Raw genomic sequence first — 12,274 nt, 5'->3', positions numbered from 1 at the left:
TTTAAAATGGTCTCTGGAATATTAAGGCAGTTGAATCATTTGATCTGAGCTCAGTTTGATTATTTATGGGTGATTTGGCAATTCAAAACAGTCAGTCACTGTTTCATGGGAGAGAACAAATGAAGGCAACGTGAAAGTTTTAAGACAGGCGTGTCGTGTTTTACAATAGAAATGTTTAGTTTTCAAAATCGGAAAGGGCAAAATTACAAAGTGAAACGAGCAAGGAGTCTAAATGCTCCTGAGTGCTGAAATTATTCAACTTGAAAAACAAAAATTCAAACCCTTACGTTTAACACTGGAAACTTTCAAGAGTCCAATTTAGAATAAATGAATTCATTCCACAGGTATTGATTGAGCACCTTCTACACAGTTTTTGAGTTGGCAATCGAGACCCAGACTTTTGTTTTTAAAACCCAAGAACTCCAATTTGGCAAATATTTGGAGATTTGTTTTTGTAAACCACCTGGCTGTAGAGCCCTGGAATAATATTTCTAATGGTTAATATATCCAAAATCGTATACTGCTCTTCTATGACATCAACTTATTTTGATATCCTGCCTTAATTTTACTGTACTTTATGTTTTCATAATAATAATAATAAAAGGAATCAGCTGCATACAATTTTAAAATCTCAATGCTTACTTTTCTTTGGTGTTTTTAAGGAGCGACGCAAATTTGGTCCCTTAGGATGGAATATTCCCTATGAATTCAACTCTGCTGACTTTACAGCCAGTGTTCAGTTTATTCAGAATCACCTCGATGAATGCGATATTAAAAAAGTGAGTGAAATTGTTTCTTTTTTCTTTTTGTATTGCTGTCCTTAAGCCAAGGTTCTATAGACATTTTCAGTCTGTGATATACAGTGAACCTGCTGAGGTCCCCCCATCTCCCCAAAAGGGACTGCTCATTCCATTCAGCTGTCCACTGGTCCAGCCATTTCTCTCACAGCCCTACTGCCTGTAGGAGTGCATTCGGACTCTCTATCTCACACTTGTGAGAAACCCCCAACCCGTCTCTCTCCTGTGTACGTACACAACAGAGGCAAACCACTAATGAAGAAACTCAGTGTGTTGAGAAACACCACAGCCATCTTCATATCACACCTAAGTGCCACAGTGCACTTCAAGAGAATGTATACCTTAAATCAAACTTCTCTTCTTTCATACTTCTTCAAAGTGAAAATGTTATCTCCCAGCCCCTGTGAAAGTTCTTTTTCACCTTAAGTCACATCTTAACAGACATTTAAGCTTATGCTTATAAACAGCAATAATTTCTAATAATGATCACTGATCGTTATATAGCACTTCACAGTTTTCAAAGTGCTCGCGTAGGCAGGATCTCATTTTTATTTTCCCAACTCTATGAGGTAGATACAGAAGGCGTTACTATTATCCCCATTTTATGGATGAGGTAACAGACAAGAGAGAATAAGGAACTTCCTCAAGGTCACAGAGCGAAGAACGCAAACCCAGTTGGCCTTTCACACATGTGTAATAAAGGGTTGGAAATCTGTTTCTTCTATGAACTTGAACAAGTTTAGGAGCCTCTCAGAGCCTGTTTCTTCATCTATAAAAAGGCCATGGTTTTTGTGAGGAATAAATGAGTTAGCATTTGTGAAAGCACAGTCTGTGTGCATAATATAAGGGCTCGATATATATACCAGTTTCCTACTGTCTCTCCCTCTCTTCCTCCTCATAGTCGATCTTGAAGACAATTATAGATGCTGCAGTATCAGTATGGTGAGGATGAGCCAGGATGAATTTTTATCTGGGCAGGTGGGGAATCTAGCATCAAACCATCATTTTTCCTTGAAATTACAAAGGGATATTAAGTTGAGTATGACATTTTGATGAAAAATTAGATCACATGGGCTAATATTCTGTGATTATTTATCATTTTGCTATGTACAAATAACAGTTACCTTGAAATAGTTGTTTTGAAAGGCAACGAAGCTGAAAAATAAAATTTTAACCAAGAGAAAGTAAATAAAAATCAAGCATCCTTACTTCTGTCCCAAATATATTGAAAGGTTTTTTTTTTTAAAATAAAAAACTATTAATATTTGAAATGTACTGCTAGTATAAGATTGCTATGGAAATTAATAAATACTTTGATGTAGTTACAGCTCACAGAATGAGACAGCAAAGAATTGCATTGTAGAAAAATCTCATGAATGAATAATTTTCTAGTTGTTCTCATACCTATTCAGAAAATACATTACTAAGAAAGCATTTTAAAGTGTTGATTACTTGATTTTTCTCCTTTCTTCACTAAACATGACTTTTTTCTCCTCTAACAGCTTGGCCTTACTATAATGAGTATTATAGGTAATTACATTTGCAGAGTGAAAAATAGTTGTTTTTTTCCCTATTTTAAGTAATCAGTGAGCAACACATCCACCAATGTTTAGTATTGTAGATTTTTCTTTGGTGAACAAACCATAGCAGTTCCAGTCATGTAATAGCAAAAGAGTTATTAATATAAGATAATGAGTTATTTTAAATGTAATCTAGTCAGTGCTTCCTGTTCCAGACCTTTCCTCTAGGGAAAGACCTGAAATGTTTAGAATTATTCATTTGGATTGACAATGAATCATCTTTTTTTTATTTTTCGTAAAGGGTGTATCATGGAGTACGGTTCGGTACATGATTGGAGAAGTACAATATGGCGGCAGAGTGACAGATGACTTTGATAAACGACTACTTAATTGCTTTGCAAGAGTAAGTCAATTTAGGAAAAAAAGCACGTTTTTTCATTTCATTGCATTTTCCTTTTAAATAAGAATATTTTTTGTTGGTAATAGGTAAGCCAAACTTAAGGGGAAAAAGAAGTATAGAGCAGAGCTGCTAAAAAGAATCAACCAACAAAACAAAACAAAAACAAAAACAAGAAACAAACTAGCAATTTACTGTGGTCCAGAGCAGAATAGTGGTCAACTCTCAGTGGTTTATGAATCTTCTCTTGTATAGATGTGCTGCTCATATCCAGGGTCTCTCCCCTCCTCCTCCATGAAAACACTGGACATAATTTCTCTGCCTCTTCCTCTGAGTTCAAGTCTCATGGCAATTTCAAATATTGTGATTGGAGAATTAACCATAATTTGAGTTTTTTCTTCTCTTCCATTAGGACAATTAGAAATTGATGAAGTGTTCATTTTTTTTTCTCTCTGAGCTTAGTAAAATCCATGTATATCACTTGGTAAACATTTTCTAGAGAAACTTGTTCCTTAGCAATTGTGGCTTTTACATCAAGGATGAATAGTATAACTGCATCTATCAGACTCAAACTCTTCCTAAAGTTTTTACATGTTAAAGAAGCAATAAACATTACCTAAGTGGGACAAAAACCAGATATGTGAGTATTTTATGGTTATTTGAATTCTTTATAGTAGGATCTATATGGGTAATTCTCTGTTTCAATGATTTTTTTCCCTTAACAAAATTAAAACTTCAATGACAAAGCATAAGCTTCGGGAGGTATTTTGGTAAACTGGAGGTTGACCAGAAAACTGATTTTTCTTTCAACTCTTATTTATTTTTTTGCAAGTTTTTCTTGAAGCCATGTGTGGAGAAAGGTGGACAATGATAAGCGTGGGTAAGGACGTATGGAGGAAGGTGCCCTGCTGCTGGAGGTTAAGCCAGTACAGGCCTCCTGGAATGCCGTTGGGCAAAAATTACTAATGTTAAGTATCCTGGGTAGATACGTCTCAGAACATTTCTAGAAAAAGTCCACAAACGGGGGCTGGCGCAGTGGCATAGTGCTTAAGTTCGCGTGCTCCCCTTCAGCGACCCCGGGTTCGCAGGTTTGGATTCTGGGCGCGGACCTACACACTGCCCATCAAGCCATGCTGTGGCAGCATCCCACATAGAAAATAGAGGAAGATTGGCACAGATGTTAGTTCAGGGGCCAATCTTCCTCACCAAAAAAAAAAGTCCACAAATGGATATGTATAAAAATGTTCATGGCAATATTATGTGTGGAGCTGAAGGCGATCATCGTAGGTTGAGTTCTCTGGAAACAGACTCTGAGATGGAGATCTGTTTGCGGCTCCCCACTACCACTAGGACATGACCTTGGTTGAAGCGGCTCCCTTCTGTCAGGGCGATTCCTGGGAAGGGACAATGCTGTGAGATCTCAGTAGCCCATACTCTGGGGGAGCAAGTGCCTGGGTCCTGAAGAAGGATCTGGTGGTGTATCACAGCATCCACTACAAATCCCCAAGAATCCTAAGAGAATAGATGAGAAGTAGTGGATGAGCATGATGGAATATTGCTCACCTTTCCAGGGTACAATCTGGAGGCACTTAGTCCTATCAAGTGTGTGATATGACTACTCTCTGAACCAGAATCCCACTCCTAAGTATATTTTCCAGAGAAATTCTCAGACAGGTTTATGGACATGTGCAAAGATACTATTGATAGCATTGTTTGCGGTAGTGGAAAGTTGAAGGCAACCTAGGGGCCTGTCATGGGGAAACAGATGAGTTAAATGTTGTAGACTCCTATCATGGAATACAATGCAGCACTTGGAAGAAATGATCCATATGATATCATGCATAGATCTTAAAAACTAAGTGTTGAGGGCAGAGCTTAAAAAAGATAAAATGAGGGGCCGGCCAGATGGCGCAAGCGGTAAAGTGCGCATGCTCTGCTGCAGCGGCCCAGGGTTCACTGGTTCGGATCCCGGGCGTGCACCGATGCACCGCTTGGCAAGCCGTGCTGTGGCGGCGTCCCATACAAAGTAGAGGAAGATGGCCATGGAGGTTAGCTCAGGGCCAGTCTTCCTCAGCAAAAAAAGAGGAGCATTGGCAGATGTTAGCTCAGGGCTGATCTTCCTCACACACAAAAAAATAAAAATAAAATAAAATAAAATGAGATCTATCAAGTGATACATGTACATTTCACAAGGACATATATCAAGTACATTTAAATGGATGCCCTCAGAGGGAAGGAGACTTGGAGTGGATACCAGGGCTGCATGGGGAGAAACTAAAATAAAAGGGGCCTAGACTCATGAGAGTAATAAAGGAATATGATAAACTCACTTCTATATCTCAGGTTCAAAGGAGAAAAAAAGATGTCTTAGTAAGTATACTTTGTGTTAGAATAATTGTAAAAGTACCTAAAATTGGAGTTTGAGCACTGGTGACTGTGAGAAGTGGTTAGATTTTGGATATATTGTACAGATACTCCCAGCAGAATGCTGATGGTGAGACAAGGGAGTGAAGGATCACTCCTAGTTTTGACCTAAGCAGCTGGATAGGGAATGGGACTGTTTACAGAGAAGGAGAAGGGCTACAGAAGGAAGGAGTTTTATTGGCTGGGAGTGGAAATTAGTTCTGTTTTGATCATGTAACTTTTGAGATGCCTACTAGACACTCAAATGGAGTTGTCTAAGACTGTAAGTTCCATATGGGTGGGGACTTTGCCTGATTACATCACTGCCAAATTCCCAGCACCTGGAACAGAACCTAGCACATAGTAGGTGCTCAGTAAATATTTGTTGAATGAGAGAATGAATGAAGGTAAACAAGGCAGTTGGATGTACAGATCCGGAGCTCAGGAGAGAGCTCAGGGCTAGAGAAAGATTTGGAATTTGTCAGCATATAGATGACATTTAAAGTCAAGACATTAGATGAGATCATCGTCCAAGAAGAAAGTGTAGAGAAAGAAAAGGGAAAAAAAAAGCTAAGGACCAAGTCCTGAGTACTTTAATGTATCAAGAAAGAAGATACATGAGAGAGGTCAAGGAAGATGAGGAAAGGGAATTGGCCTTTACTTGGTATTTGCCTGATAAAAATTTTAAAAAATTTTAACCTACTTTTAAAAAATATGAAATATCGGGCCGACCCCTTGGCTTAGTGGTTAAGTACGTGCGCTCTGCTACTGGCGGCCCGGGTTTGGATCCCGGGTGCACACCGACACACCACTTCTCCAGCCATGCTGAGGCCACATCCCACATACAGCAGCTAGAAGGATGTGCAACTATGACATACAACTATCTACTGGGGCTTTGGGGGGAAAAAAAAAGGAGGAGGCAATAGATGTTAGCTCGGAGCCGGTCTTCCTCAGCAAAAAAAAAGAGGAGGATTAGCATGGATGTTAGCTCAGGGCTGATCTTCCTCACGCACACACACAAAAAATATGAAATATAGCACAGTGCAGAAAAATGTGTAAAACATGAAGATACAGCTTAATAAATTTCTTCAAACAGATGTAGAACATTTCCAGCACCCCCAAAGACTCATGCATGCCCCTTCTCCATCACAACTTCTCATTCCCTCAATGTTACCACAATTCTGGCTTATAGGAACCATTTCTTTCTCACTATACTTTTACCAGCTAAGTATGCACTCCTTAATAATGTAATTTAATTTTGCCTGTTTTAGAACTTTATATAAATGGGATCATAGAGTATGTTTTCTTTTGTATCTGGCTTCTTTTTCTCAATGTGACACTTTGAGATTCTTCCATGTTGCAGCATGTAGCAGTAGTTTACTCATTTTCATTACTGTCTAGTATTCCATTGTATTGTGTTGGTGGAAATTAGGATCAATTCCATTTGGAGCTATTATAAATGATGCTGCTGAGACCATTATTGCACAGATTTCTTGGTGCACATGGATATGTTTTTGTATTAGGAATGGAATTGCTATGTAATAGAGTTTGTATATTTTCCATTTTAATTGATCACATCAACCTGGTTTCCAAAGTGGTTGTTCCAATTTATACATCCAGCAAAAGAATGAGATACCCCGTTTCACCACATCCTCGCTAACATTGGGCATGATGAGTTTCTTTAATGTTAGCTGTTCTGGTGAGTTTATAATGGTACTTCACTTTGGTTTTAATTTTTATTTCTCTGCATACTAATGGAGTTGAGCACCCTCACTTGTTTATTGGCTATTTTTATTTTCACCTCTGTGACTTCCTTGTACATTCTTGCCTCTGTTTCTCTTGAGTAGTCTGTCCTTTCAAAAAATTGATTTATAGAAGCTTTTTGCATATTCTGGATACAAGTTCTTTGTTGATTATGTGGTTGCAAATACCTTTTCCCACTCCGAGTCTTCCCTTTTCACTCTCATTAATCTTTTAATGATTAGAAATCTTAATTTTAGTATACCTGGCGTATCTTTTTCTGTTCCTTTTATTTCAGCTTTTCTGTGTCATTATGTTTTAAATGTATCTCTTATAAATAACAAACAGCTGGAGTTTTTAATCTCCAATCTGAGAGTCTTTGTATTTTAACAGGCAAATTAATCATTTTACTGTTGTGATTACTGCTATGTTTTGACTTATATCCATCATCTTATTTTGTGGTTTTCATTAACCATGCTTTTTTTTGGCCTTTTCCCCCTTCTTTTCTGCTTTTTTAAAAATGTGTTTTTATTTTTCTCTACTGGTTTGAGAGTTATATATTCCATTTCTAGTCCTTACATTTTCTAACATGATTACTTCAGTTAAGATCTAGCCATACTTTATGGGCTCTAACTCTGATCCCTTCTGAGCTGCATCTTCGGTATTACTGTTGTGGAACATTTTGGTTCCACCTCATTTTTATCCCCACCCTTATCATTCATTATGTTGATTTTTACAACCAGTGCTGATTTAGATTTACCAATATGTGTACCAGTTGTTTTGCACACCATCCTTATATTGCCCTCTTCCCCTCCTGGTAGAAGGAGAGCAGCACGTTCCTTATGATGGGGAAGGACATGGGTATGGCGGCAGGGACTGGTAGGTTTGATGGGGGAAGATGAGGTTGTTTTCTTCTGACTGTGTCTGTGTTCAGAGTGGAATAAAAAGAAGCATCATCAGCTGAGGGGATGCAGGTCTTCAGCTAAGGGGAGAGGAGAACAAGTTTGGGACATTTGAAGGGAAAAGAATAGCTGCCTTGGAGAGTGGGAGAGGGAATATGTGATCCTAATACGTGTGTTCTGCCTCCTCCGCTAGATTGTAAACCCATTGAAATAGAAACAAGTCTTCCAGGTCTCTGTGTTCCTTCTCTCTAGCACCTAGGATGCACTCAATACCTGTTCGTTGATGATGATAAACATAATTTAATCTCAGCAGATTGAGAGTTTTATGTGCTCAGGGTTATATTGTTGTCTAAGACAGAGTAGATTGGATTGAATTTTTCCTGACCCCCAGAGTACAACTTCAAAATTAGGTATACTTTTTTATTTTTTTAACAACACTTTATATCAGCTTTCAAAAAAAGATGCTTTGACTGTTTTTCTAAAAAGTAGAGTTCAAGAAAAGTCCTAATTAGCCAACCCTCTTCATCAGTTTGTCTGTTTTATTGAAACTGCCTTACCCAAAGGTGTAGGAACACTGCGGTTTGCTGGCAAAGTGAAGGGGCTTCTAAGAGACCTCTTTGCTCTCCGTGTCAGAATCAGAGCCGGCTCTCTAGGTCACAGTTGAAAGCTGCTTGTGGTTAATGGTCACCTCGAGGTAGGTGGCTGAGCCCGGGCAAAGGGAGGGAGAGGAAGAAGCGTGCGTCGCTCAGACTGCTCCCTCTGCAAAATCTCAGCCTGGGTGTAGCCTCGCTCTTTCCTAACCTGTCTTTCCTCCTCTTCTACTTCTCTGTATTCCAGAATTCAGGGCAATAGAAGACTAGTCAGCTGACCCCGATCCCCCCATTCAGAAGCCTAGAATTTCCCATCCTCTGGGCCTGAGCCTGGCCTGGGGGAAGCTCACCTGGGACCATAGTGTCAGTCATGCAGACCTTCTGCTCTAGAAGCCCAGAGCTCCTTATCCAGGTCCCGGTTCACTGGCTGCTCCTGAGGAACAGCAGATCCCTCCCCACCTGGGTTGTGTTTCTCCCTTATTTCACTGATTCTGGCTTCTCTGAACTCTGTTCTCAGCAATTACTGCCCTAAATGAAAACGTCCTCCTATTATTTTTCCATTCTTTTCCCCCTGAGCAGCTCCCTCAGACCTGTTCTCTGTCTCTCTTAGGACTTTCCCTAGTATTGTTCCACCTTCAGTGGCTCCAACTCCCGCCCTGGGGCAGCCCCACCCCCTTATTCCCTCTGAATCTGCAGTGCATCCTCCACTCTTACCCACCTCCTGTCTCACCGGTCCTTCCCCTCACTCATTCCTCTGTCTAGCTTGGACCTGTTCCAGATGACCACTCAATACCCAGAGAGGTGAGTTTGAGTCTCTAGCTCTAAGGACACGAGGTCACCACATGAACCTGGCAGCAGAAACCCTCTTGAAGAAGGCTGCAGACAAGCACCATGGAATCCACATCCTGCCTTCCCCTTGTCTTATCTCAGTCTCAGCCTCAGTCTTACCCTCTAATCAGCTGACCTAACCTCTTTGCTGCCACTCTGCCCTGACCATGGTATCCAGAGCTGCCCTAGTGAGAATCGGTTCAGTTGTATATCAATGCCTTCAAATTGGATCCTCTGTCCCTATGACTTTCAATTGGGGCTTATCTTTGAATCTCTATTTTCTCTGTGCTCAGCAACTTATGGTGTGTCTCCCCTAAAACCAACAACTGTAGAACCTTATGTATTGTCCTTGGAAGATGACTGCTTCTCTTTGTAAGGTACCTTCTTATCTCTGTAAGGTACCATCTCCCAAAGTAATTTCATGTAGACTTCATATTCTGTATTTTAACTATTATACGCCAAAGTGTCTTCCAAAGTTGGTGAAACTCAGCTATGTTTGTGAATCCAGCTATTTGTGTGCATATAAATAAAGTAATGGAAAAACAAGAAGGAACTTCATTTTACTTTTATAGACACATGTCATCTGGCAGCAGAGAACTCAGTGTGGTCATTTGTTGTCTGTGTGCTGAAGACTCCATGGCCTTCACCTCCCTAGTCATCCACATCACTAAAAACCTGATCTTTCTAAATAATGACCATGATCACAGCCCTGTTCTCTTTAACTTTCAATGGATCCTCATTTTCTTAAATTACGTACTAGTCCTGACCCTGACATCCATAGTCACTTCACTTTTCTTGTGCTGTCTCTTACCACTACACTGTATTTACCCTAGATTTCGTCAGTTCCCCAACCTGCCTCACATTTTTGCATCACTTATTCTATGCCTTTGCTTGTATGGTCTCCCCAGTCATGGTTCCCCTTTCAAAATCCTCTCCTTCAAGGTTTATCTCCAAAATCGCCTCATAGATAAAGCCTTACCTGTTATCCATCTGGCTATTCTTTCTTCCTGCTTTAAGCCTCCTTAGTACTTTGCTTATTTTTATTTCCTCTGGCTCTTACCTTAGTGCACTTTGTATTGTGGTTATTATGTAATTGGCTTATCCCTCTATTGGTCACAAGCTCCTTAAAGGAAAGGACTGTGTGTATCTCATCTTTGCATTCTGTTCCCATTCTGAGCCTTGTACACAGAAATTGAATAGGATAGAACTGTGGCAAGTAAAGCAAAAGAGAGAACTGGTGCACAGGGTATTTCAGAGCAATCACTGGACCTAAAAAGAGCTGGAAGAAGGATAAGGAGGGAAGATACTAGAGAAAGCGTGACCAACCAAAGTAGGGCACAGTCCCCATCTCTTTTCACATCCAGTCCTCCAAGTGATTCAGACATCCTGCCTTCTTTTCTGCTCCTCCTGTCTTCCACTATTTCCCTCCCTACTGAGAAAGTCACTCTGTTAGGCACTGAAGTCATTGCCTCAAATCTGGCTCAGAGGCATTCAGCATTATTTTTTTTCCTCTTCAGATTAAGTCTATTCACACAAAGTATATATTTGTTCTCTCACTGTTACATTACAGGTAATCAATTCATAAGGAATGAGAAAATGATGTCCTTAAGGCGAACAATAAGACAGTTGGACAATAAGACATTTTCTTATTGTGGCCAGGACATAACTTAATTAATGGAGGGAGCTCCCAGCTCAGGGTGGGTGGGGAGACGTTTGTCAGTTTTCCTGGCCTTGTGCTGTGCTGTGAGCCACACCAGGCACTAGCGTAGCCCCTGGGCATGAGCCCATTTCCGGGAGAAGGGAGGCAATGGAAATGCCCAGATATTCTCTCGTGTGGGTGTTTATTGCCTCATCTCCTCTGCAGTGTGTTCCCACTCCTCTTCAAAGTGGGATTGAGCAGAGAGTGGGCTTGCAAGGCCGGCTCTCTCCTCTTCACTCTTAGCAAGATTCTTCTTTGGTATTTAACAGAGGCCCAAGGTTCATTGTTTTTGTTTTGTGGCCTCTCTCTTTACTTCATATATGTGCTGATTATTCTATCAGTGGTTTTGTTAGGGTACTTTCAAAACTCAATATAAAAAACTATTAAAATGGAAATAAGGCAACCTTTCCTCCTTGATAGTGGCAGTTTTCATTTTGATGTTCATCAATTTTATTTTCTCTACTTTCCCATATAGGTCTGGTTCAGTGAGAAGATGTTTGAACCGTCGTTCTGTTTTTATACTGGATATAAAATCCCCTTGTGCAAAACTTTGGACCAGTATTTTGAATACATCCAGTCATTGCCATCCCTGGATAACCCTGAAGTCTTTGGGCTTCACCCTAATGCCGATATCACGTAAGTTCTTGGCGTTTTTTAATTTGAAGGGATCATTTGTGACTCAGCCTGGCAAAGACTGTGCATTTTATTTTCTCTGTTAATCTCTCTCCTCTCTCTTGTTTTTATTTTACTGTGAAAAATAGTATCACTTCCTGTCTTCTAATTACAACTTTGTCATCACTTGGCCTACCCTCCCCTCACTGAATCCTGATGCTCCAGAGTTTATGACAACGTTAAAGCTCTAATTTATGCATCGACTATTTCTCCTCTGTCATGTCGTAAAATCAATTGGTATTGTTAATATTGATGCTCTCCTCTGATAGGACAGTGGTCTCCCAGCTCCTTGCCTCTGACCTCAAAAAATCCATGAAAAATAATGGTCATAAACAGAATCTAAAAGGGCTGGGAGAGTAGAGAGAGGAGGAGGAAGAATTGTGTTTCTGCTTGATCCTCTCTTTTATGGTCCTCTCCCCTTACTTGCTCACCTCCATCCTTCTGTCACTAACTGCCGACAGTGGGCACAGTGCAACGAGCACGGGAGCACAGGATGCAGATGCAGAGCCCAGGAGGAATGGCTGGAGGTCTCAGGTCAGTGTGAGGTCCCTGCTCCAGTCTCTGAGGCAGGAGGCAATGAGTGAAGAGATAAGAAGTGTGTCCACGTCCCAAGCCACTTCTTAGACCCATCCTTTGGATGAGGTCTCACCCCACATGTCTCTAGAGATCCCTTCCTGAAAAGAAGACCACCCAGCTCCACAGAGAGTGCTCCAGGAAGCCCCAGCT

At 40.5% G+C, this 12,274-nt stretch overlaps 1 protein-coding gene across 2 annotated transcripts in view; it reads left to right on the top strand.

The window, feature by feature from the left end:
• Positions 1–12,274, top strand: part of DNAH8 (dynein axonemal heavy chain 8) — a 295,649-nt gene that overhangs the window by 250,132 nt on the left and 33,243 nt on the right. For both annotated transcript variants that reach the window (XM_058554442.1, XM_058554441.1), the window contains 3 exons: positions 663–779; positions 2,619–2,720; positions 11,352–11,512. In XM_058554442.1, coding sequence (XP_058410425.1) covers positions 663–779; positions 2,619–2,720; positions 11,352–11,512 — 380 coding nt within the window. The remainder of the gene's footprint in view (positions 1–662; positions 780–2,618; positions 2,721–11,351; positions 11,513–12,274) is intronic.

The sequence above is a fragment of the Diceros bicornis genome, chromosome 14 (genome assembly GCF_020826845.1).
Source record: "Diceros bicornis minor isolate mBicDic1 chromosome 14, mDicBic1.mat.cur, whole genome shotgun sequence".
Classification (NCBI taxonomy): domain Eukaryota; kingdom Metazoa; phylum Chordata; class Mammalia; order Perissodactyla; family Rhinocerotidae; genus Diceros; species Diceros bicornis.
This window is presented reverse-complemented; position numbering and strand designations above follow the sequence as displayed.